Source organism: Pavona decussata, unplaced genomic scaffold, assembly GCF_977016875.1.
Source record: "Pavona decussata unplaced genomic scaffold, jaPavDecu1.1 SCAFFOLD_87, whole genome shotgun sequence".
Lineage (NCBI taxonomy): Eukaryota > Metazoa > Cnidaria > Anthozoa > Scleractinia > Agariciidae > Pavona > Pavona decussata.
Genome location: NW_028145504.1, coordinates 4,306,743 through 4,334,308, shown reverse-complemented (window position 1 = coordinate 4,334,308; position 27,566 = coordinate 4,306,743). Strand labels below are relative to the sequence as shown.

The 27,566-nt window shown below is 41.9% G+C and overlaps 1 protein-coding gene, 1 long non-coding RNA gene and 1 pseudogene across 3 annotated transcripts in view; 1 reads left to right on the top strand and 2 right to left on the bottom strand.

Annotated features, from left to right (window-relative positions):
• LOC146474891 (uncharacterized) overlaps positions 1–27,566 on the top strand; it is a 49,609-nt gene that overhangs the window by 2,416 nt on the left and 19,627 nt on the right. Inside the window, exons 3-4 of one of the 2 annotated variants that reach the window (XR_014866092.1) lie at positions 862–1,004; positions 2,314–2,433. This is a non-coding gene — a long non-coding RNA (uncharacterized LOC146474891). Of the gene's footprint in view, positions 1–861; positions 1,005–2,313; positions 2,434–27,566 lie in introns of those variants that run through there. The other variant, XR_014866093.1, reaches the window with a different exon arrangement.
• On the bottom strand, positions 10,554–11,274 carry LOC146474894 (uncharacterized). Its single transcript, XM_085116280.1, has one exon. It carries the CDS (start codon positions 11,145–11,147, stop codon positions 10,554–10,556), a length of 594 nt encoding a protein of 197 aa, XP_084972406.1. The 5' UTR covers positions 11,148–11,274.
• LOC146474893 (uncharacterized) lies at positions 12,893–14,305 on the bottom strand (annotated as a pseudogene).

The following is a 27,566-nucleotide window of genomic DNA, read 5'->3' as shown; positions in this document are numbered from 1 at the left end:
CCTCTCTATTAATGCCCCCTTCCCATGTTAGAAAACGGTACTCAGGTGGTCTATGGTTAAGAAATCAGTCCGTTTGTATTAGGAGGACTTCAATATACAGATTTTTTTTTTCGCTAAGGCAAAAATAGCATTGTATTTGTAATGTATGACCCATTAGTGCTGTTGTGATTTTGAAAGATGCCCCCTCTTCTAATTTTTAAATTGTTAATTGTAAGTTTTTTCCTTTGGGATAAACTGAAACTTCAAGATGCTTTTATAAATTTTATTTTTATTTGTGTATCTTGAACTAAGTATCTACATGTACAGTATGTATGTAATAATCATAAGCCTCTCTTCCCAAGGGCAGGGTACAGTGTAAATGCAGAGTTCTGTTTTACCATGCAATACAGCAGTATCAGTTATACCAGCAAGATTGAAAACATTATCTATTGACTTAAGCCGATGTTACACAAGGCAATTTTTCTTTCAACTTGTCTCGCAATTTTGTTCCGACACAAGTTGCACAAATTGTTGCCAAGTGTAACATGCTCTGAAATGAACTTGCCGCAATTTTTGCAAGAAGAAGAAGTTGGTTCTACTTTTTGCAATGGTAACTGCACCAAAAACATTGCGAGCCATGTTCATTTCAGGGCATGTTACACTAGGCAACGATTCGGGCAACTTGTGTTGCAACGGCGCAATGAAATTGTGAGACAAGTTGCAAGGAAAAATTGCCTAGTGTAACAGCGCCTTTACGCCATTTCAATTCACTTCAAAGGCATTCAATTCTACACTGTTTACTTGCATCAGCACTTCCCAAGAAAACACAGCATTTGAAGTACATGTAGCTATAACTAAGTGGCTTTGTTGGTCCTTTTTCAGGAGTTAAAAAACACATTGATGCAGATGTAGCAGTAGTGATTTTACCACAAAAGGCAAGAAAGTGGGACAGTCAGGACAGCAGATGTCATCTGAGCAGAACACTGCATAGAAGAGATGAGCTACTGAGAGAGGGCAAAAAAGAGGTACTGTACACAAAACACAATGAGCTTTGAAAGGTTAAGAGGAACTTAGGGATTAATTGCATTAAAAAGACACAAAAGATGGTGTATCAATCCTAGATGCTACAGACAATACACTTGATACAAAGTAGCAATACTAATAGTAATGATGCACTGCAATGAAATTATGCAGAGAAATGGTGGCAGCACCTTTCAATTCAATGTCTTCTATTAAGAAACCAGACAACATGAACAGAAAGGAGGTAACTCAATAAGGACACTGCTTCTTAAAAAGTTAGAGAGGAGAAGAAACAGAGACCAAAATAAAAAAAAGTATTATTTACATGTACATCAAAATTTTTGTAAGCAATATTGGTATTTGCAAGAGCTGTATTTTCTGCGCATATCAGGTCAAAAGAATTTTATAAGGATGGAATATGGAGCATAAACATGAACCTAAATTATTATTTCTTATTTTGTATTTTAACTATTTTCTGTTACATAATGTCCAGCAACTTTGAAAAGCCCTTGAAGCTTCAATGACAATAATTGTGTTCTTGAAAGTTCTTTGCTGGGCATGAAATAAAAGGCCTGACCTGAGTGTAAAATACATGTACATGACAGTCCAGCTTAAATTCTACAGTGTTAGTTGGCAGGACAAAAAATGATGAAGAGAGCATTCTTTCTTTAAGAACTTCCAACTTTCATCTTTAATCCCCTTCCTCACACAGTTTTGAGAAAAGGTACCACACGGCAAAGCTAAATTAAAAAGATACAGCACAACATAAAATAAATGGGAAGGTGTCAGATTTTGGGTTGACTACATTTTCAGTCTGTTGCCTACGTCAGCAATATAAAGTGCCTTTGAAAGCTTAAAGCCGGAGAATCGCGGTCCGTAGACTTATTAGAAGAAAATCCCTATTTCTGAAATCACTTTTGAGTGAAAATATACATGTAGATAACTGAGATCCGCATTTTAACAAGTTAGCTAGAGATATGACTCAGAGCTGTGTTTCTTTTTTTGAAACTTAGCTTTTCAAAGGTTTTTGGCATCGTCTCGTGCCACACAAGAGACTGATTTTAATCACTGTGTGAACACTTAGGCATTACACACCCTCAATCGACGATTTGTTCCAAGCCTGTTTGCAGGATATTTTTTTCTGAAATCATCCACGCTCCTGCCCCTGCCCCCACCCCCCCCCCCTCTTCAAAAGCCAAATGGTCGCTCGCTAAGATGCTTTCTTGACAGGGAAATTTACACAAAATTTAATTTTTAACTCAGCGCTGCTTCTCAACAAACGTGAATTGTCATTCCACATCTTCCATTTTTAAGGGCAAGCCTGTTGTGCAAACATGCCATCTTTAAAAACAAAGTGCTCTACCTGTTTTCGGAAATTCACAACGCAAAGATCATTGAGGAAACATGCTCAAAAGACAGGACATGATTTCCAGGAGAGAGACGTTGAATTTTTTAAACAGGGCGAAACCGAGCCTGTGCGTTTGCCTGTTGCCGGAAAAGTGCGACAGTCCTATGAAGGCGCCTACAAACAGTTTTTAAATGGCCTTGCAGAGCTTATCAGTTTCTGCGTAAAGCCAAATGTAAAGAGCAAATCGGTCAGAATCGATCTCATCATGGTACTCATTGCAAATTTTCAGCACCTACTGTTTGATTTGGGACTAACCAAGCCATTTTTGGTAAGAGAAGCGCGCCATCCACCACCCTTAAAACATGAATTTTCGATTATCCTTGTTTAAAAGGTTTTTGATGTCTTTATCTTCACCAATGTTTTGCAACAACACCAGTGCCGCTAAAATGGACAGTGTGTTTTTGAAACAATGAGGAGGTACATCCCCCAATTACAGCTGGTGACCTTTCTGTGAGGGATAAGATGGCCTTAGCCTGGAAACGTGCTGGCACTTGTTGGGGAGGGGAAGGATCATCCGTAAAACCTACACCAAGATGTGCTTTGAAATGCGAAGAGGGAGAATGGCCCCATACGGGCGAATTCCAGCCACATGTGCAGTGGTGGCGTCAAGTCTTTGCTTATGCAAACTGTGGACATCTCCAACTGAGGTTTTTTGTGGAACTTGTGGCACTTGTCAATTAAGTGACGCCTTGTAAACATTTCAGAAATGACTCGTGTACAGCGAGAGAGTGACATTTGTTTGGACATGTATTTGTATCATTCATTTTCCAGTACGCTGTTCAGTTTTCCGTGATAACTTTTTATTCTCACCTTACTTTCAATTCCAAAACTCCTGCACAAGCAATAATCGTGTACTGACGTGAACTGAATGACATAGATGGTGCAAGTTGCGCAGTGAATTCCTTTGAGCACTTACTTGCCCAAAGGGGGTAAATTAATTCCACTTTATACAGGAACTGGAACCATTTGGTTAGTAATACATGCTGTGAATAGTATTTATTCTTAAATCATTATTAGCCTCCACGGTATTTTTTCTATTTGCTCTCTTTATTTGCTTCTGTAATCATTCATCAAGGTCACGAACGGAAAGAGATCAATTTGTGTTTGGCTGCTTTAATAGATCCACCGCTTGAGAATTGAGATCACTTTCCATGGGAAAATTTTACCACGATCTTAGGCACAGACAGTTTCGAGGCGCAGTTGACTTTGCCATAAAACAAATAGGTTAGTATTTCAAAATTTTTTATTTGCTAGATGTCTTCATTTGCTTGTGAATATTCATCAAGGTCAAGAAACGGATCAATGATGAATCCCGTGGAAAGTGATATCTTTCCGTTCGTGACCTTGATGAATGATTACAAAAGCTAACGTCAACTGCACCTCGTAACCGAAAGCGTCTGACAGCGTGTGATTCTCGCAACGTGAGGTGTGTATCCCGGATTATATGTCAGCCATGTGATTTGCGCATGATTGTCGTCTCAACCATCCCGGATAATGCTCCACTGCGCAAGCTTCGAGTCTTACATCCGACAAATTTTTGAATTTTTTCCCCTATTGACAAGAATAGTGAGCTGTCTCGCTAACGCTCGCCAGCAATCAACAGTTGATAGAAAATGAAGAAAACGTGACATTGCCTTTCGAGATGATCTCGATAATATTTATGCAAATTTGTAACGCTACGCCGCAAATGTAAACATTCGCGGCGGCTTTCGAAGTCTGCTCAAAGGCAAGCGAACGGCCACGTTGAAGTTTCCCCGATTCCTTGCCGAATCTACCGTAAATATTGTGCGTTTTTACATAAGGAAATGCTTTTTTCGAAGCTTTCACTCGAAGGATTCAAATACAATCAAGTATAATCCTTGCGCAGCGAAGATATTTCAGAAGCGATCGTGTTACATTCCGCGAAAAAGCCGCAATCTTGTAGTTTTAAGCTCGCTTCGTCGAGTTTGAAGTTTGATTAAAAAGAATTGGTGTAGCATATGAAAAAATTTAAGCATGTTTTAATTTCACAACAACGACGAACAGATGTGTTTTAAATTAAATAATACGCGGAAGGAAGAAACGCGCCGAAACAGATTTATCGAACACTCACTGCCGCTGATTTAAATTACTTCAACTTTCGACCAAACTAAAAAAAAAAGACCACATACAAGAGCCATGGGAAAATCGCTTTTGTTCTCTCTTATTGTTTAAGGTTCGAGAAATTAATCGTTTCCTTGAAAGCTGCCATCGAGATCCTCGAAAAATTCTTCGAGCGTCTCGATACTCGATACTCGAAACTCGAGCCTCGAACCTCGATACTCAATTCTCGATAGCTTCGAGGATCGAGGATCGAGTTTCGAGTCGAGACTGTCAACTTACAGTTACACGGTACTGTATACCGATGGCTTTATACATCTGAAACTCACAATTTTCAGAATCTTATGCCGACGTACATCGGTTTCATATAACAAAGCCACGTGAGGAGCCTATCACCCTGAATAAAATTGGAAAGAAATACAAAACTATAGCATAATGACAAATTTATGTTCTTCTTTGCTTCGTTTAGATAAAACTGTAACTATAACTGTTAGAATGTCCATCATCCAACAAATACCAGACGGCACAACTTAGTAATTGGCTGAATTAATTTTCTGACTCTGTGTCAGCTCAAAATAGTTTTTATTTAATGCAATTTTATTTACAGGGTACAACTTTTACATTACACTACACACAGTAGTAATACATATATTACACTTACATTGATGCTTGCGGAAATTGTAACTTACACTACTTAATATACATAAACAATTTATACATGCACTAGTAAGAATACATACATTACAATACAATCACTACTTGACTTAGGGTTGATTAGTAGCATTTGCAAAATTTATTACAGATGATCTGATCATAAACATCAGCAGCATATAAAATTAAAGTAAAAGATTCCACGTGCGATGAAAATTCGGGAGTGCTTTTTTAGCAACTAAAAACCTTAAACCTTAAAACCTCAAACCTTTAAGAATTTCAAGTTTTCTGGAAATGGACAAAAGAAAGGTTTGAAAATCTAAAACACCTCCGCGAAGGCTTGTGCAAAAAATGCAATATTTGGCTATTAGTAAACAATAACTTAGGACTTGCCAATGCTTTGCGCTATCATGCCAGGTGTAGAGTATATGGCTTGTGGATAATGCTATTGTTTCATTTGTTTTCTGGTACCACCAGTCTTGAAACAGCATCCAGAAATCGATTGTTAGTGTACAATTTATTGGCAGGTGGTGCAACATTTGTTCTTCTGGGTTGCATAAGTTACATATGGAGCTTTCTAAAATGTCGTCTCGATAAAGTGTAGCACAGGTTGGAAGCATGTTATGAATAACTTTATACTGGAACATTATTATTTTTACTTCATTTGTGACTGCAAATGGCATAAGATAAACTTTCTGGATGGAATTTTCTGTAAATCCGTGGCACAGCTCAAAATAGTTGGTTTCCAGCTTATTGTCTCCCATTGTCCGTTGTCACTTCAATTGAGGGTCGACTTTCTGAAGGCTGAGTTTGCGCATTCCACACAATTGGTAGGAGATTAAACTTCAAAAGCCCATACACTGACTTGATCAAGAAACAAAGGGAAAAAATATCAGTTACAGATGGTTTGCATGTACCGTTGATTAACTCTGGCGCAATGTAGCTGTTCTTGTATTGCACTCCCATACAGAGTGGTTTTGCATTAGGCTTCTTCGCTTTTGCTGCCAAAACACTTTTTCTGAAGTAGATGATTACAGATTTCGGGTGGCTACTTTCAGTTGTCTCAAAGACGACATTATTGCTTTTCAGGTCATTTTGTATGTACCCACAATGGTGAATATGCTGCATGGCATCCGCAACATCACAAAAAATCTTCTTCCAATCCTCTTTTGCTATTTTTCTTTTCTTTGCTGCGTTAAGGAGGGTAAGGCTTTTGCTTCCGTTCCCATGAAATTTCAGCATGATGCTGACTGGCTGTTGCTGAGATTTCGCCCCAAATAAAAGGGGTATTCCTGGATGATCACCCAGCTCCAGAATCACCTGAGCCTCGTGGGCAGCCTCTTTCCTACGCCTTTCAAAGCTGTTGCCTTTGGTGGAACTGTCCGCACTCTTGTACTCTTTAACTACCACTTTAATTTCCTGGTACTTTGCAAGGAAGCACGTGTCGAAGATAACTTTGCTCCCAACTCTCACCTTAAATTAGCGGGGTCGATGTCTTTGAGGGCACTGGTACTCGACTGAGCTGTGTATCCCTTTCCTGATACTTTAGTTGCCTGCGTTGTTGTTTTGAGTCGCTTATTGTCTCTTCCTTCTTCTGTCTTTCTTATGAGTGCAGCAGAAACCATTTGTTTTCCTCTTGAGAAATCTTGTTGCCTGGCATCCCTACACTCCGCTCTGTTGTCAACACTACTGTCGTTATGCGGTTTGTGTGCTTCAGTTTTGTCCGACTACGACGGTTTTATCTTCTTTCCTTCCCTTATTTCCAGCAGCCTCAATCTTCTTTCTTTCCTTTCGCCTTTTCTTTTGAGCTTTTCTTAAGTTTTTGTGGTAAGTATTATGCCTTTTCTTCGCCTGTTCTCCATCTTCGCCAGCCTCTGACTCTTGTTCACGACGTCCTCACTTTAGTTCTTTCTTGGATTCCATTGCAGCTCTTGGTACTGGATCTGCGTCTGAGTAATGGGGATGCTATCTTTTACTTGGGAACTTTCATGACATCAGTAATGCATGGAGCTCAAATTAAAGGGACCGCTAGTAAATGAACGTTTATAATTACAGTATCTCACACTCTCACTGTTCAAGCCCCCTTTCACAGGCCCAGCCGGTGGAAACAAAGGTACATCACAAATTTTAAAATCTCCGGTTTGTCGACAAGTAGCAAGTTAACGTTACCATGTATGTTCAGGTTGTAGAATTTTCGATTTATATTTTTCCATAAAAATGAACTTTTTACTATGATCAAAACAAGCTGGAATATTTTTCGAGAAATTGGGATATAACCTATTTGCAGAGGATATAAAAGTTGACAATATATTGATGCGAATGCAGGCAACTGGAGCAATTTTTTTGCAGCAAATCTTTGATGTGAAAAAGTTGCTTTCCTTAATCAAGGTTGTCCCCTTTTAGTTTTTCTGCTATCTTTTTTTTCACTATCTCTCTGTTAATAAAAGGAATAACATTTAGTTATTTGACGTAAAACTGTTTTTCATTATCTTATAATCTAACCTTAAAAAGGCAGAATTTCTGTTTCTTAAAAGACAAGAGGCAGTAGTTAGGGAGGTGGGGTGGGGGAGAAGAGTAGAATATAAACGAGTTTAATATTGTTAATTTTCACTGAAAGCCATGAAATAAAAGTAAGTGATATTACCTTTGTTAGGACTAATAAAATTATAATATGATAAGGCACAACCAATCATGTTTACCCCTCCTATTTGACAAAACCCCACCCCCACCCCTATGAAATTGTCTAATTCTGTACTCTTTCACTGGAAGCCTTTTGAGAATTTTTAGCACACAGCCCCATAATGTCTTTTTATTCCTAGCATATTGAGCTAACCCCCCCCCCCCTCTGCGTTAAATATTAAATAATCGATTTAGTAGCAAAATGAACAATTCACTTTAACTTACCCCTGTTCTTCCCAGCTTCGTCAGATTTATCATCGTTTGCCATCCTTCATCGGGAATTTTGGCTTCAAGTTTGAAGTAAAGAAGAGCTTAGACAGGGACGTGGAATTGATGCACGTATTGTTGCGAAACATCTGGGACAAGGGTTTGGAGTCCTCACTTCACTCCTTTTTTTCTTGGTGACTGAGGTGACTATCTCAGAAATTATGTCTCGAGCTTCACTTGGCTGATTTGCGGGGTCGTGAGTGCACAAATGTACCTTCCACAGATATCTTCCAGGGAACGAAGAATTTCCCACGCCTTTTTGCTAAGCCTTGTCTTCTTTTGTTTTGGCGATGTAGTCAATTTTTCGTCGGTAAGGTTGGATGCTGGATACTTGTCAGCAAGAATACTTTGAAGATCCTTGACCTTTTCCTTGGCTTCCTCAAGTTCCTTTTGAAGGGTTGTAATGCAGTGTAGAACTTGCGCCATTTCGTGGGAGGCCAGTGATGGCACAATGATTGTTAATGGCTACTGCAATTCTTTTAAATGAGTCACTTGTTAAGTAGCTCTGGTCGTTTAATTCGCGTTGGCGAATAAGTGCCCCACAAAGGCCTAAAGTTGAAGAGCTCGAGAGCATTTCCACTCTCATTGCGAAGTTTGCAGTATGGCACCTTCTGTGCTTCGTCTGGAAATAGTCAGAAGAAAGAATTTTTGCGGTATTTATGAAAAGCTGGCCTGCAAATATCCTCATTCAGGACGTACCAGCCTTTCCCAGGATTTAGACGCGTGCTGTATACTTGTTACAGCATTTCAATCATGACTACAATAAGACTGGATCGAAATGCAGCGCAAATTTCAAAACTGGCGCAATTGTCAACTTTTGGTTAATATCGGTTTATAGCTAACGATATTAACTGCTACTTGTCCGGGTCAACAAGTGTTAGGATCATTTGATTATCAATATTTTATTATTATTTTCTAAACCCATTTGACTTTTTTCAACATTTCTGTTTTCCGAAACCAACAACAACAACAAAACTTGCATTTAGGACTTCGGTGTGTAAAAAAAAAGAAAAAAAAACCTGTCTGGGGTAATCCAAAGAGTAGTTGATGCAACAATTCGGCACCGGTACTCTAAGACTTTGAGGAGAGTGAAAGGGGGGAGGAGGTGGAGGCACTCAATGCTCGCAATTAAAATAAGAATGCCTTGGGGGGTTGAATTGCCATATTTTCGTACAGTTCACAGTACAGGTTATTTGTCTTCCCAACAACAAACCTTGACCAGTGACAGGGAATGGTTTGCCAATGTTTTCACAGGCTCAAAGGTTCTAGTACCGTATGTTCTAGATGATAATTATCCCCCGGGGACCAGTCACAGGAGAGTAAATTTTCCTCACTCTAGTGGAGTAGAGGTAAGGATCGTGATAACTGCACCACAGCGAAAACCCAAATGGAAAGGTCAAAAGATTTTGACCTGAACCAGAAACTGCCTTTCAGGGCCCGGTGGCATGAAGCAACTTAAAATTAAACTCATCGTTAGTGGATGAGTTTGGGGGTTGGTGCCTGAAAGACCGGTGGTGCCACAGGTGAAGTGAGCTAAGCGAGGTGCGAAACCATGGCAACCCTGTGAGCGGCAACCACCCGGCACTGTCACACTGAAAGATCAGTGGAGATAAAACAGAAAGTATACAAATAAAAATACTTACCACACCCACCACAAACCATACTTACCAAAGGGTGGGAGGGACTGGGAGCAACAAACTTAAACAGCACAAGCTCCGGCAAGTGAACAGATGCGAAATGAATTGGCACAAACGTGTGAGCTGTAAGAACCTAGGGACCCCTGCAAAGTAGGGTGGCCGCCCCGCATGTCCCAGCCATGCGGGCACCGCTGACCAGCACTTGCCTCGATTTTAACTTTGCCTAAATTACATTTAGCCACATTTAAACTCATCGTTAGTGGATGAGCTTGGGGGTTGGTGCCTGAAAGACCGGTGGTGCCACAGGTGAAGTGAGCTAAGCGAGGTGCGAAACCATGGCAACCCTGTGAGCAGCAACCACCCAGACCTTGCACTCTCGCTTGGAGGGCGAAGGACCCGTGAACAGGGAGAGGGGGGACCTGAACCCACCAATTCTTCCAAGCACCTGACCCCCCAAGCCATACAAGCGTAACAGGCAGAGACAATAAGCCATACATACCACTCCAGGAAAACGGAAACGCAACTGTTGACTACTGACAGAACCCGCCAGGACAACCATGACAAGCACCAAACAGTAGAGGAAAGGGATTTTCAGAAAACGACAACCTGTCGCCAATAGGCCATGTGCCGCAGGTCCAGTTGATGGCAGCACTGAGCCACGGACCCCCCAAAGGAGGGCTCCTGAGTGCAGAGACGGCAGCTACAAGGAACGAAGGGTAAGCGCAAGCGGGCCCGTCAAACCCCCACCACACGCCCTTGCTGGCAGAAGGGGGGTGGGGGCGTGGGGCGTAAAGAACATGACCCGATGGCCAGGGGAACAACACAGGTGACGCTTAACTTGCGAGCTGTTTAGATAGCGTAGCTAACGACTCTGTTGGAGTTCTGATGTACAATTGATAGGCATTGCTTGACCAGCGGCCCAGAGCCTGAACGAGATGATCCGGGACCCCATTTCGTGCTGCGACCGTGGCTGCACCGATGCGGAAACTGTGGCTGGAAAAGTTGCCTCGGACTCCCGAGGATGACAATATGCGGCAAGGCCAGTCGGTCAAAAGGACCCATGACAAGGGACGACCATCGCAAAGTAAAAATAGGGGGCCCTGTGCACTTCCCCGGATAGCTAGGTACGCCACCAATGCTTGGATGGCACGCAAAGGATAGGAGCCTCGACCAATGTGTAGAAAGCACCCCTTGCGGAATGGGTCGGTCTTGGACGCTTTTATCCTAACCCTCAGGCAGGTGGGAGCAACCACCGAGTCAAACGCGATATCGGGCACCCCCAGATGGGTGTCGAGAGAAAAACTGGAAAGGTTCGGAACTGTGAACTCTGCAGAATGGAGAAAGCCAAAACAGGCCAAATTGCAAGCGGCCCAAAACATGCAGTGGTCTGAAATGCTCAGGTCCAACGACTTAAAGATGACCAGCATGATGTGATCTGTGATCGGTAACCGAGAAGTGGAGGGGCCACCTTGGGATCGTTTGATTCCCCGCAAAACCCGTTGGAGTCGCAGGCAGTTGAGGAGACGATCTGCAAAGCCTTGTTGGATGTGCAAGGACCGCACTGCAGATAGGTAAACCTTAATGGTGGTGTGCTGTACTGACCTGGCCAGGAACGTGGCAAACAAGCACAGGGTCCACTCATCAGCTGGGCATGGAGAGCCAGATGAGTGAATCTTGCCCAACTGATGGCAGAAGTCGTAAAACTTTCTCTGTCCTGAAGCGTAGGAGTTTCGGGTAGATGAAGCCAGGCCCTTAATCAGGAACTCACGGCACTGGTCTTCTAGGCTGGAAGGGTCAATTCGTCCAGTAGGCTTTGCGGAATTGGAACTGGAGACGGCGAGGCCTGTGGAGCTAATCGTCTGAACTCCTGCCAACGATAGCGAGAAAGGGCGTCAGCAATGTGGTTATGAATGCCGGGAACATGTTGCGAGGTAAAGGTAAAATTGAAACGGGCCGCTGATGACAGCAGCTTACGCAAAAGCCGCATTAGCGCGGGGATCTTAGAGGTCCTGGACTGGAGGATGAAAACCACTGCCTCATTGTCGGACCGAAACAGAACGTGTTTCCTGAACCATTGGTGGCCCCAGACGCACGATGAGACAACTACAGGAAACAGCTCTTTGTACGCAATGGGCTCTGGGACCTGGGATGGGCCCCAAGCGCCACTGAACCACTCATCCCCAAGGTAAGCCCCATAACCGAGGGATCCAGCAGCGTCCGAGGTGACTTCCACGTCCGTAGCGGCTGAAAGCCCAGGGAAAAGCCAAAAGCTGACTCCATGCCAAGCAGAAAGGAATTCGTGCCACCAAAGGAGATCTAGATGGAATAACGATCAGCCGGGTGGATAGCAATGTTGCGATAAGCGGCCTCGACGTCAAATTTCGCCATCGTGGCTCCCGGGCCATACTTAGCCGCCATTTGAATTATTTGATCCACTTTAACGTGATGCATAGCAAATTCCTCCGGGTCAGTGCCATCGTTAACACTACTGCCGCTCGGAGACGATAGGTCCACAATTAAGCGCCATTTCCCAGGTTGGCCCTTCTTGGGGATAACTCCAAAACTGCTTATATGCAAATTAGGGAAGGGGGGATGTGAAAAGGGGCCCGCTACCCTATGAAAGGCAACCTCATTGGCCAAGTAGTCATCTATAATTTTTGGGTGCTGGAACGCTGAAAGTTTGTTCTTTCGGGCAGAGGACAGCTTCCGAAGGGGCTGGAACCGGAGTCTAAAGCCGTTCCGGAGGCCATTGAGGACATTAGACACCTGCTGTGGCTGGGGGTGAGCTGTCAACTCCCGAGCAAACTCTGAGGCATTCAAAGGACTTATAACCGTGATAGGCGGGAAGCACAAAGGCACTGGAAGGAAAAAATGCACATGCTTAGGAGACGTAGCCCCAACGAGAAAAATATATGTATATACAGATAAAATAGCCAAAAATAAAAAACTTTTATTGGCAATCACCCTATACAATGAAGTAGAGATGCCCAACAAAGGCCCTAAAGGCCAAATGCACAGTTGCGAATGTTGGCTTTATCGAAATACAATTAGGAGACACATGTAGCTAACGAGATGGTGAAAAATCAAGCAATACGAAGCAAGTAACCTAAAATCGAAGTGAACTGCCATGGTGGCAAACAAAAAGGCCCCTGCCACTGGAGAGATGAAATTAATAAAGCAGAGCGGCGTGAAAAAAAAAAACTGGGGCAAGAAAAAATTGCAAAGCTACAACAGTACATTAGGCACGCCAGGCCTTGCTTGAGGCATGGCTAGGGGTGGGCGAGCTGCCGCGACGCTTGGCATCCCCTCGATCAGCTTTCTCGGCGCTATCATGGCACGTGTTAGCCCGGTGAGAACCTGAGCACAGACTGCAGCGATGCGCGTAGCGACAGGGGTTGACTGGAGCCGTGCACCGCCCCCTGTTCCATGACTTGCACAGCGTACTTGAAAAGGCGGAACCGGATGGCTCAGAAGCCTCAGCTGGTTGGGCATATGACGATCCGCGGGACGAAGAGCCAGCTGCGTGGAAGTTAAACAGCTGCACATTTATGCAAGACCAATCGGTCAACTTTGTCGCGGCCGCATGTTCACGGAACGCTCGGTCATAGTTCAGCCACACCTTACCGCTAAAATGGCGATGTGTGCGCAAAATGAGGAGCTGGTATTGAGTTAAATCTTTCCAACGGTGGGGAAAGTGGGAAGATAGTACGAGTGAAAAGATGGAAAACGCTTCCATCCAGCTGGCAATGTCCTCGATGCGACGGCGCTGCCGTTTTGGTTGCGAGGTCAAAACGAGTCGGCCATCAAACATAAGTTGCGGTTCGGGCTCTCACTGTTGCAGGTTGGGGGCCAGGAGATCACTTAAATCCACGTATTTGCCGCCCACGATCTGAGCCACTAGCTTCGCTGGAACGGGAGAAAAACCCGGCCCGACCACGAACGATTGATCCAGGAGCGAAGCGGGTTGAGTGGTGAGCGCTGGAGCCTGTTGAATTACATTGCTTGGCGGAGTAAACGAAGGTGTAAGCGACATGACGGGCGCAGCGAACGTTTGCACAAATGAAGGGACAACAACACAAGAAGATGGCCTACCTTGTAACAGCTGTCCAAGAGGAATTGCACTGCCCGATGCCATGAAACTCGCAGCCGAAGCATCTAAGGAATTTGAGGCAGGAACGCCCCCAGCACTCGCGGGCGGTACAGCACTCGGAACCGCTTGCACTTGTTCGGATGCAGGAGGTTTTTCGGCCGCCATGGCCGCTCGAACCGTTTGCGTAATCAGTGAAATCATCTCGGGCGGTAAAGTGGGCGCCGCTGAAGCCGCCAAAGTCAAACTAGCTGACGTGGAAGGCAGAGACGTCTCAACAGCAGGCGAACTTTCACATTGAATACTCGACGAACCATCCGCCGTAGATGACGTGTCGCCAGCGAAAAGCCGAGCCTGTAAACTATTGTGAGTGTTTCGGGACATAACAAAGACGTAAAACGAGAAAAACTGGACGAAAAAGAAGCAACAAACTTAAACAGCACAAGCTCCGGCAAGTGAACAGATGCGAAATGAATTGGCACAAACGTGTGAGCTGTAAGAACCTAGGGGCCCCTGCAAAGTAGGGTGGCCGCCCTGCATGTCCCAGCCATGCGGGCACCGCTGACCAGCAGTTGTCTCGATTTTAACTTTGCCTAAATTACATTTAGCCACATATTAAATGCAATTTTCTGCCCCATTTCTGGATCTTGCACAATTCCACAGATAACATTAAGGCACTGTTTGCGTCTGCCCTTTTTGTTATTTTCACTGGCCAGTGCCCCGACTGAACAGTCGCGTGTTGAATGGTATGTCGACGCGAAGAGAACTCTCCAGTCAGCCCATTGACCAGTTCGATACGGAACTGTAGTTATGTCAAATTTGGATGATTTTGGGTGATCTGCATGAGAATATTGGCATTGACAGTATTCACCTATAAGCAGAAGCAAAACAGTTAGCGCCACCACTTCTTTGCTTGCCTTGAGGTCTCGTAATACTGGCACATTTGGTCCCTGTGATCGACTCCCCCATGTACTTGTTGTAAAGGGTAACGGCAGGGATCGTTGGAACTTCGATGTACGTTCCATCCTTCTGCTTTCGCGAACTGTTTCATCGCCTCTAACATCACACTGCGTGCTAATGAAAGATGCAGCCTTCTTGTCTTTCCAGACAATTGTCACAATGTTCCCTTTCTGCCTAAAAATTGATCCCCATGACAAAGTGCTTTCACTGCTGGTCTGTTTGGTTTCAAATCGTCTGGAAAATCTGTCCTGTTTAAATGCGTAGTTCCACACATATACAAGCAAATCTTCAGCCAGTCGGTCAAATAGGACTCCTCTGCTTCCTGTGTGAATGGTCCTGAATTGTGTCGCACCGGCACGCGAAGAATAGAGTTGAATATATTTTATTGTAGAAGGTTTCAAAATTGTTAAAACGCTTCCCTCGCAGGCTTGTTAAAAACAAAAAGAAATGTTCGAGCCTGGTTGAAAAGTCATCATACACTGAATTTATAAATGCATACAGCAAGAATGAAAACGTCATGTATCCCTTTGACACCAGATGCGTACCATGTAAAGTGTCATTGTTATCGTAAGCAATTATCAATTATCCTTTGAGGTGTCAATTTCTTTTTGACATTCTTTCATTCTGAAGGTGTAAATGATCACCCCAGCGGACGCTTTAATCCTCTGACCGACCTGTCAATGGTAAAAGTATAATTCAATTAACTTCGGGACAGAAATTTTAGGGCTTGCGGCTCGTTGTGTGTTTAGTTAGTATTGGTAGTTATAGTTTTATTTTGATGTGCACTTGATCATTTATTAGTATGTTTATTTAAAACCCTAAAAGTGCCACAATTCTGGGTGCGCACGCTGTGTTCTTCTCGTAAAGGAGATATGCACAGAAAGCCATTCGGTTGATGATTGCAAAAAAACACTTCTTCCAAAATTTATGATAGGCCCTTTCTGCAGTGACATGTGCTTGTTGTGTGTAGACACCGGATGAGGTAGTTCCTTGACTGTTCTACACCGTTTCCTGTGCTGCACCATTCCAGCTGGGATGCCTGTACTAAGGAGAAGGCAGGGGTTTTTCTGTGTTTTCTTCTCCCTCCAGGAGAGGCAAGAATCAATCCTTTCCTAAAGTAAAAACACTCTTTCTTCTTTGGCTATGCTGCCGTGAAGACTGCTGGAACACCCTTCCTGTTGGAGCAAAGAGTTCCTTGGAAAGCAGATGGTCTGCTATGGTTGGGCTGGTGTTTAAATTGTGCACAAATAAGCAGTAACCCTTGTTCAATAATCCTGCTTGGGTAAGAAGATCAAACACCACATCATTAGAATGGCCAAATTCAGAGGCTGCAGGTGCATGCCTTTTTCCACAGTAAACAGTGGTATGCAATTGGTATCCGGTCTGTGATTTGGTAACAGCATACAACTTGACACCCCACTTGTGGTGATGCTTGTTGTGTATGTACTGAATCAGTTCAGTCCGATTTTTCAATCCAATTAGGCTTTTGTCAATTGAAAGTAGGCGTTCTGGAACGTAATAGCATTTACAAGAACTATTTAGCAAATACAAAAGCAACCTAAACTGTGCAATGGGTCATACCTCAGAGAATCACGCCGCACTTCTTTGCTTGTATTGTTATTACAGTGCGAGAACTTTGAAATCAGCTGGTAAAGGTTTCTTGACATGACTGAGGGAAAATATGGCATTGAAAGGCATGAGAATTTGGTGGACCAGTACATTTTAGCATCCTTCTTCTTTATAAGCCCCATCAATAAAGTCAGTCCAAGATATTTCTTTTGTTTTGCAACATCAAAAGTGGCTCTTGCCCGTCGTCTCGCACAGCTTTAAGGTGACAAATTGTCCCTGTTCGTGTGGAAAAAGGTTTTGGCATAGCATTTGGTTTCTCGCACAATCTTGGCCAGAATTTCTTGTGTGAGAAATAAGAGAAAATATATCAGAGAGGTTGAAGTGGAAGGCGGCATGTTTCGAACTCCAGGGTTTTGAACAGAAAAAGTAACATCATCTTCAGGATGCGAATCCTCCAGCAGATAAACACAAATCCAAAGACTTCTGTTTTCTGGTTGTTCAGAATTGCTGACATCTTCTTTTCTGCTGAAATCTTCTTCACCTTCCTCTGGACTTGATTCTTCTTCTTCTGAATAAATATCACTGCTAACTGCGTCAAAATTTTTTGCAGGAATTATCCTCAAGATCTGAGTGAACATTTGACCCCATTTTGTTCATGCCCTAAGATCATGAGGACACGTACTTTCGGATTTACTCGTCGTGTCTTCCAAATAACATCCAAACTTCTCCAATTTAGGCATTGGTTATCTGTTGTATAGTAGGACCAAGAGAGATTATTTTCAAATTCTACCCAATCATAATTGTTGTTATTTCTAAGGGTCATTCAGAGTGGCCCTGGCACTTCACAGTGACCTGTGGCACCATATTATTAGTATTATTATAGGGTAATTCCATGTTTTTTAGCATGTTGTGGAGGGGACAGCTTAAAAGACAATGCCATAGATAACTCCCTTACCTAATTTAGTTTTGCACACCCTGGACTTTCAAAGGATAAACTACTTATGACTCTTTCTTATCAATATTTTTCAAAATTATTCCTGCAACTTGTGGGAAGATTTGGTCCTTTATTTAAGCTGTCGCGGAGGGGACCAGAAAAATCATGAAAACTGAAAGTTAAAACTTAGGCTCAAAATCCTGTGAGCCTAAAGGGACAGCAGCAACAATTAAATGCACATTTAATTTTGGTGTTACTCTGCAATAAAACTACATCAATGGAATAGGTATTCATTCTCTCATATACTGCATGGATAACAATGAGTGATGTGGCTATTGTCACAGAGGGGAGTGTCATGGAGGGTACCTTTTGTCCCTTGGGTAGCCAAGTGTTTAAAGTAAAATGATACAGGGCTATAAACTAAAACCTTCCTGATGAGTATTACACTGTATGCCAGTAAAGTTGTTGCACATTCATAGTTTAATATGGCATTCTTTCTCAAACAGCATCACTTTCAGTTTAAATTTTTTTTAATTTTATGGAGAAAAATTAAGTTTGGTTCATGTAAAATGCTAGACATGAGAAAAAGGCAACACTCTAAAAGGCTCATTAAGACCTTGTCCTATCAAATGCATGACCTTTTCAAAACTTTAACTTCTAAGTCTTGTAGGGTTATCTGAGAACCCAAACAACTCAGATATTTAATGGTCAATTTTTCTCTTTCAACTGACTGAACACAGAATTGTCGAGTACTATAGAAAAAGGCTTTTTTATAGGACTATTAACTTCATTTATGCATGCATCCACATAACTACAATTAAAATGTTTTCTAAATGTACATTGCTCATTGAACAGAAATGCCATGTATGAAAAGAGGCAAGAACAACTTATGAATTATACAGTCGTGTATTATGTACAATGCTCCTTAAAAACAACTTTCAGCCAACACTTTACTAAGCTTATACCAACTACAATCTAAATGTAAAATTGGACCTCTGCAGAAATTCAATTGATGTTGGTCATAAATGTAATGACTGTTGTATTTCAAGTACAGTTATTAGCAAATGCTTAATATGTAATAATAATTATTACATCTACGTCCAGCACATTTTTCAGACAGTTTGATGTTATCTGTATTTAGAGTTTTTTAGGTGTACTGCTTACAGTTTGTGCGGCTTTTTAATGAAAAAGTGCACGTTCTCAACTTCATGTTGAGTTGAAATAGTAGAAGGGCGATTGCCGTCCAGCAACACAGGACCATAAAAAGTGCAACTGCAGTGTACTCTGTCAACATCATCCATTCTTGGCCAGTCGTAGGTGGTGGAGGTTTTGCTGTGCAAGAATTTAAGTCCAACAAAGCTGCCTTCTACAGATGTAACTCTTCCAAAATAGAAAGTGGTCACATAGTCAACTGCATAGTTCATCCCTACCTGAACCCTTACAGATGGCATTGGGCTGAGGCTTTGAAAATACAGATCATGAATGATGGATTTTCTAACATCCATGATGTCTGCATTAAGGATGAGGGGATCTGCAAGAGCAAGTGCTCTTGAAAACACGCAAACAAAACACCACAATCAAAATCCGTTTCTTGTTGCAGCACATCATCATCACTGTTCACATAACAAGACCAGTCACAGGGGCTTGGTTCACCACTCGCTATAACCAATGCTCTCCACATCTTCGTGATAGCTCTTTGATGTGTAGGCTTAATGAATTCTCCAGCTGCACTATCAAGTACCACAACATGCTGCACCTTTGGGTAAACACAGAGAAGAAACCAGTGGTTGCTTCCAACTTCGTTGCAGGGGACAAGTATGAGATTGTAGTCAGACACCTTTCATTTCTTCAGCAACAAACCACCAAGTTTCTTATCACTGCTTTTCTCAAACCTCTCCCATTTTATAGCAGTTACATTTTTAAAAGTAGCTGACAGCAGATTCAGGTACGCACCTATAATAAAGTTTGGTATCACATGTCCTCTGAATAAGATGCTTCCTCAGCTGAGAGTGCTTTAAGGTCTTTAATGGAGATAAGAGGAATGCCACGGAAGGCAACAGCTTTAGCCAGTAAGGCTGCAACAACTGGCTCCTGATAACAGGGAAGGTTGAATGATGTTTCAAATGAGAGCCTTGTTTTAATGGCTTGAGGCAGTCCTTTCGTAATGTTACCAGGAAATGTTACCACAAAAAATGCTGAAGAGAGCCCTGGTTCTTTAAGAACTTCCAACTTTCATCTTTAATCCCCTTCCTCACACAATTATTTGAATGTGTCAATGTCTCTGTATTCAATAGTCAGTTGTTTACCTATTTTTTCTGCAAAACAAAAACAAATACATGTATGTATTATTCATTATATTCATATATATTTAGTTAGTATTGGTAGTTATAGTTTTATTGTGATGCGCATTTGGTCATTTATTAGTATGTTAATTTAAAACCCTAAAAGTGCCACAATTCTGGGTGGGTGACGACCCCAGTCATCCTCATCAAATCTCCGCACGCCAATAGGTGCATAAGGCAGACACATTCTCTGACCAACACTGTATGTTTTGTGCCACCGCCTTGGCTACATTCCAACTCTTTACCCTGCCTTGTTTCTCCCCCTCTCAACAGTCCTTCTCCAAGTGGTCTTTGGTCTCCCTCTCGCCCTACGTCCTTCTGGAGTCTACCCCAATGCTGTGGGGTGTCTCCAGACAGCCCCAGTGCCAGAGCCAAAATGGGCAAAATGACTGGGCTGACAAAAATGGCTCTAACTATGGAAGCAAAGGTCAAATTTCAATGAAACAACCTCTAATTTATTCCTCATAAAATGTGCTTTCATATTTCATTCATTTCTGGTTTCCATGGCACCTCTGGTATCAGATTTCTAAAATTTTCATTGATTCTTTTAAACATATTTTCCTGCTAAGCATTTCTGCAACAAAACAACCACCTTTTATAAAGAATTTGCAATGTTTGGATTTTACCTTTTTTAAAGAAATGATGCAAGAAAGGAACCAAAAACAAACACAATTTTCTTCTACAAGCATAACACTCTTATAATAACAAGTATAAAAGTTCTTTTTGAGAGCTCCTTTTTCTAAGGCGACGCAGTAGAACAAAAAAAAAAAATGAAAGTTATATACACTCCAGTCTCCGTTCAAATATAATGTTCATAGCTTCCTCTTCTTGTTCCTGTGGTCCAAAGACCCAGAACAGTCCAAATGGACTCCCACCTGGCAACCAACACACTGGGTCTTAGCCCTTTTGCGGCCACCCGGAACACTCCTGTCGGAACGTACTGCACAATCCCTTGCCTTGCCGTCTGGAATTCTTTTAATCCTGTGCCCTTTTGGCTGAACTGGATGGGTTTCTCCTTCTTCATTTAAACTCTTACCACACAGTTCCTCCATCAGAGTACACATAAAATCAAACCGTGAAAGCTTTTGCTCGGCTGCTGTGTTCTTCTCATAAAAGAGATATGCACAAAATGCCATTCGATCTATGATTGCAAAAAAACACTTCCAAAATTTATGATAGGTCCTTCTGCAGCGACACGGTCAACCATTTGGTCAAGGAGATCTGCCCCACCTATGTGCTTGTTGTGTGTAGACACAGGATAAGGTAGTTCCTTGACTGTTCTATCGCGTTTCCTGTGCTGCACCATACCAGCTGGGATGCCTGTGCTAAGGAGAAGGAAGGGGTTTTTCTGTGTTTTCTTCTCCCGCCAGGAGAGGCAAGAATCAATCCTTTCCTAAAGTAAACATACTCGTTCTTCTTCGGCTATGCTGCCTTGAGGACTGCTGGAACACCCTTCCTGTTGGAGAAAAGAGTTCCTGTGAGAAGGGTGTCCTTGGAAAACAGGTGGTCTTCTATGGTTGGGCTGGTGTAAAAATTGTGCACAAATAAGTGGTAACCCTTGTTCAATAATCCTGCTTGGGTAAGAAGATCAAACACCACATCATAAGAATGGCCAAATTCAGAGGCTGTAGGAGCACGCTTTTTTCCACAGTAAACTGTGTATGCAATGGGTATGTGATCTGTGATTTGGTAGCAGTATACAACCTGACACCCCACTAATGGTGATGCTTGTCGGCTATGTACTGAATCAGTTCAGTGCGATTTTTTCAATCCAATTAGGTTTTCATCAATTGAAAGTAGGCATTCTGAAAGGTAATAGCGTTTACAAGAACTATTTAGCAAATACAAAAGCAACCTATATTTGTGCAATGGGTTGTACCTGTACCTCGGAGAATCATGACACACTTCTTCGCTTGTATTGTCATTACAGTGCAAGAACTTTGAAATCAGCTGGTAAAGGTTTCTTGATATGACTGATGGAAAATATGGCAGTGAAAGGGATGAGAATTTGGTGGACCAGTACATTTTAACATCCTTCTTTTCAAAATTATTCCTGCAACTCGTGGGAAGGTTTGGTCCTTTATTTAAGCTGTCACGGAGGGGACCAGAAAAATCATGAAAACTGAAAGTTAAAACTAGGCTCAAAATCCCGTGAGCCTGAAGGGACAGCAGCAACAATTAAATGAACATTTAATTTTGATGTTACTCTACAATAAAACTACATCAATGGAATAAGTATTCATTCTCTCCTACATGTATATTGCATGGATAACAATACACTTCAATGAAATTTAATATTTCTGACTAGTAGTTGAACTACATTAAGTTAAGACTGATTTCTGTTTTAACAGAAATGAGATCAATGAGGTCTCACAATTCTTTCCAGCTCTTAAAAATGCCACATTTAATACAACTGTAAATAATTTTCTTGCTACAAACTGCATTACAGAGGCCCTACTAGGGGAGGTCTGAATAATCCATAATCCTAGGCAAATTTGTACATGTAATTAATCAAATGGTGACGAGTGAAATTAGGAAATAATTTCATGTGCAGTTTGTCAAAATTCTAATAATTTTAATTTTATATTGACTGCATTTACATGTACATAAAATCAACTCATTAACAGCCAAGGATCTGATTCAGTTGTCCCACAATGCAGTCATATTTTTATTATAAAATCCTGGCCAAATTGTTTGGAATGCAGGCCTCGCTTGGGCTGATATGTAGACATGATTTTACTCCTCTCCATTGTCCCTCCATTAAGAGGAAAGGAACCGCATCCAGATTATTGTACCAGACCAGAAAACCTTTAAAGATGACCATTTCGTTTTCCTCCCAGACTTGCTGACAGTATTTGTACTCTTCTTCTGTAATGTTTTGATTCTTTGGACTTGAGTAGAAGGTTTCATGTGGGGGCAGCGATGTTTCTTCTAATTTGTCCAGCCTATCAATCCATTTGTAGGGGAAGAAACCTTTGTTCTGGTCACACTCGTAAGCTTTAAGGAACTGGTTATAGCGAAATCCAGGAGCGAGATAGTTAGAAATATCCAGGAGCTTGGGGAATTCGGTCTGGATGGTGAACTTGATGAGTTGAGTCTCAACGAGGTAGGGAAAGAGAAATTCTTTCACAGCATTGAGGTCGTACTTGCCAGAATTGAAGCCAAGGACTAGTAGGTCTTGTAAGTTTGCGTTCAGTTTTTCAGTTAGCTTTGTTAAGACTTTGTTGTTCGAGGTTTTCATTTCTCTGAATAACACATCTTTGCGCTCTACTAGTTCTTCTCGCCGTTTTTTTCTCTCTTGTCTCCTTTCAGTATCCAACTCAACGTTTAATCTTCGGTAAAAGGATGCATCTTCCTGTTCTTCTGTCTCATCATGGAGAAACGCGCAATCTTCATTGTTTTGTGGTTCCATTTCTTCCTCGTCGTCATCGTCATCACTGGCCATCAAATCGATCCCTCAGCTGTCATCCTCGCTCTCTTCTTCATTATTTTCCTCTTGTTCACTTTCAACTTCATTGTTATTGTCACTGCCCTCCTGGATATCAAGGAGTATTTGCGTGAGTTGATCTTCTTTTGACTCATCGTGGTTAGGTACTTGCTGCAGTACTTCAAACACAGTTGCAAACTGTTTGCGGAGAATAGAAGCACTTTTCGTACTCAGAGAAACAAGGTACTGGATAAACTCTGAAATAAACTGGCCTGGATCACCATTAGAGACAAAACATTTGGGGTCTTCATAACTGGTTACGTTACTGCAGACACTTACACTGAGGGGAACATGCGCCAATTGCCAGGTTAACTTGTCAGTTTTCTTCAAGTCTTTCGCTTTTTCTTTATTGAAGAAGCACTCAAAATCGAACATGGTGCATTGAGGAAAATAGCGTGCTTCTTCTGGTACGATAATTCCTTCCTCAAGTTCTTCAAAGACAGTCTTCAGTACATGGTACGTGCCGACAGGCTACTTGAGGTGGACTTTCCCGTCACAAGTTGCTTCATGTTGCCTTGAATTACTTGCGCATTTCCAGTACTTGCCGCAGCAGGAACAACAAAAGGACTTTGAGTACCAGGCGAGATCTTTAATATATGAAAAATGATTTTCGTACAAGTTCAAGTAAAGAGTGCCAGCGTAATGGTGGTGAGAGCGTGGCAATGTTGGAAGTATTTTCTTGATCGCCTTGGTCTTCACTGTGGGTTCGTGCTGGCGTGAGACTGTATACTTGTATGTTGACTGCATATAGTTTTTCCAGTTCGTCTAGTTCGGACAACTTGACTCCATAGAACTTCTTTTTTCCTAACCCAGCTTCTTGGTATTGTTGGTAATAGGACTGTGTGTCTCTCTCTAGGTTCTTCTTATGGCAACCATTATGGAGAGCCAGGGAGCCGAAAAAACAGAGATTGTCTTCATAGGGTTTGCCTGTCTGTGCATTGCTTTCCAGCGCGTTGATTCCTTGGTTTTCGGCAACATACCTGGGTAGGTATTTGCCTCGGCCTATTCAATGATTGCGGATTTTCCAAACAAACCAGGTGAGGTTCGTAATCAAATCCACTACCCATTTACTGCTGAGCCTTTGCCGGTGAACCCAGTCGAGAAAGTCAATGTTGCTGATTTCTTGTATTGCGCGCTCTAAGTCTTTGTGATTCGAGACCAGGAAAGACTGTTCTAAGACCAAATTATTGTTGGCAGACAGGTGGTGGTACTGGAGGACGCCAGTCTCTGTGTTTCGCAGAATGAAACCAAACGACAAGTAGATTTTGAAGACGGTGGGTTGATCAGCGACGATCTGGCTTAGTTGCTCGCGGAGGCTGTGGGGGTTGACGGAAATTGGCGGAAATTGTATCAGTCTTGAAGTCTGTTGTGGCAGCTAAATCGGGTACAGATCTGGGACCAGTGTTGTCGGTACGTCTGAGCAATATTTTTGTCAGAGCTTGAAAGAAGGTTTGAAGTGATAAGAATGGGATCCACTTACCAACTGGAACCTGCAGTTGCTGCAGATGCTGGAGGAGCGGAATGAGGCGTGGCTGATGGTTCAGACGCTGTACTCACAGCTGTTTGGTCTGTCCCCTTGGATTTTTTCGCAGCTGGTGCATCATTTGAAGTCGCAGCGCTGCATTTACGGTTGTTTGTTGTTGTTGATCAGAGGTGCGGACATGTGTGTTGTAAGTGGTGCAGTTATGGAATGTTTCTCCGCAGGTTGCGCATAAGGCAATAAAAGTAAAATCATACCCTAAGAACTGAAACAGTAAAACCCATGTTCAGGTGTAGACAGATAAACACACACTGGATCAAGATCAAATCGTGTACATGCTTTATTACTTTTACAGAAATAGCTTATTTTGAATTTCCTTCATTACAAGGGCGAGGTCCATTGGTTCTCAGCCTTTTTTGACAATAGTTTCAGGACATTCAACTTCATTGAGGTCATTGTTCTCTAAATTGACTCTTTCACTGAAATTTTTCCACTTGAGGCCATTGGGACCATCATAAACATCATGCAAAATTCAATCTTGTAGCTGCTTCGCTTCAGTACCTTCACAGAATCCTTCAAGTTCCAGAGATGTGAGATATAGACTGGTCCAAGGCATCTTTGCGAGATCGCTCACGTAGGCTTCCCAGGATTTGCCTAACTTAAATCCAAGAGTATTACACACACTACCAGCGATCTTTAGAACATCATTACGGTTCATTTTCTCTACTGCATCATTTCGGAAATAAAACCAAGCATCTTCACTATCCATCATCAGGCAGGAGTGCTGTCTTTGACTGGGATGTTGAATAGCACAACTGTGGCAGCGAGTTACTTTTTCTTCTTGAATCCTTGCGTCTAGTATGGTGGCATACGTTAGCTGAAAAACATGGCTGATAAGACTGACTGCCCTTTGTCGATGGACTTGTTCCACTTCGTCTACCATCAACAGAGGTGTAGTACTTGATTCGACTTGCATGTCTGGAGCTATCTTGTAATAAAAATATAATTTACTCGAGTTTGTGACAAGAATAAAATGCTAAACAGAGAGCGTGCTTTTATTTTGAAAACATAATAGATTTTTTGTGAGCCAATCCGTGTTTACTATTAGCAGGCAAGCCTAGGCTTATTGTTTCCATTGTACTAGAGCGATGCTCATTAGTAAACCTGCGCACTTGGTATGGCGGAAGTCAAAAAATTAGAATGCAGCAAGACTAGGCACTTAATTAGTATGGAGGAACGCATTCTTTCCCTAGGTTATAACAATAGGTGACGTCATGGACTCTCTTTGGACCTCCCATTTTAGGCAGTCCACAGTCATGTCAGCAACAATGACTTCACAAGGTAAATCCATTTGGCTATGATTTGTCGTGGGACTAACAGTCCACAGGTTAGACTGTGTTATAATTATGTGATATACTAATATATCATTGTGTGTCTGCAGTGCATGATGTGACCTGAAGTTCATTGAATCTTTTTTTTTGACAGTTGAAGCATCCAAGAAATCTTTCTACTTTGTTAACTGCATGGACGTTTCGAACTCTGTTAATGTCACTGTTTCATTTTGTGACTTGATCTGATCTGTTCTGAAATTTCAAGTTGAGTGACTATGCACTATGATACCACAAACTCTTTGAAGCCTTGCACCAACACAATTGTTCTTGGAAGTCATGACACTGGCACCATCAGAGCCAAAACCAAAAACCAAAGAAAGATTTGAACCAAAGGATTTGAGCTCTGCAGAGTGATTCATGTGATGGTTGTAGAATCAGATGCATCGGATGTCTCTAGAACTTGTTAGACCGACAGTGTGGCTTCTCTTCCTCGTCTACATAACTGAGGTAAATCGGAAGCTGCTCGATAGTAGCACAGTCCGTTACTTCATCCACAACGAAGCTGAACCACTTAGCATCCTTCACCCTTTGGATGAGCTTGAGCTTACTAAGGAGGAGACTTATCTCCCGCTGGCTTTGTTCACTTGTATTTTAAAATTTTCTCATTTTCATCACACCTAGGTTGAAGGTGTTCTGTTTGTTATATTTGATCTGGATGTTATGTTCACTGTACAAAAGTGTCATTTCTTGTCTATGAGGTTGGCAGTAAAGAAAATATTTCAATCTGGAAAATAAAGCTCGAATTTATGTGAATATAAAACCGGGAAATAAAATGCGAATTTTTATGCAAAATAACGTACCCTGTAAGACCTCAAAACAAATATTCCAGTAAAACTTTTATTGTAATAACGAAAACTCTTCAATTAACAAACTTGTGTGAGTTGTTAAATTACACGATCTAACCACAGTAGGTTTGGGAGAACTTGAATGTTTATGTCAATTCAAACAAACACTACAGTTTTTCCAAACTCTCTTGAGTGTTGACATGACCTCTTCCTGGACTAGTGTTGACTTAAAGGCCAATATCAGTGTTCAGTAATATACACAGTGATTACACAAGATTATAAACCAGTAAATACACTTCAATAAAGTTTAATATTTCTGACTGGTAGTTGAACTACATTAATTTGAGACTGATTTCTGTTTTAACAGATATGGGATCAATGAGGTCTCACAATTCTTTCAAGCCCTTAAAAATGCCACATTTAACACACATCTAACTTTTCTTGCTACAAACTGCATTAAAGAGGCCATACTAGGGAAGGTCTGAATAATCCATAATCCTAGGCAATTTTGTACATGTAATTAATCAAATGTTGACGAGTGGAATTATGAAATAATTTCATGTGCAATTTTTCAAAATTCCAAATAATGAAGTCATTAACAGCCAAAGATCTGATTCAAATGTCCCACAATGCAGTCATATTTTCATTATGCAATCCTGGCCAAATTGTTTAGAACATGGGCCTCGCTTGGGCCGATATGTAGACATGATTTTACTCCTCCCCAACGTCCCTCCGTTACAATAGTGTTGAACAAAGATGAATCAACAAGTAGAAATCCTCAACATTGAACAGGGAAGGAGGGAGGGATTAT

Bases quoted from the DNA above. Each gene is read 5' to 3' on its own strand.
- LOC146474894 (XM_085116280.1), bottom strand. From the start codon at position 11,147: ATGCTGGTCATCTTTAAGTCGTTGGACCTGAGCATTTCAGACCACTGC.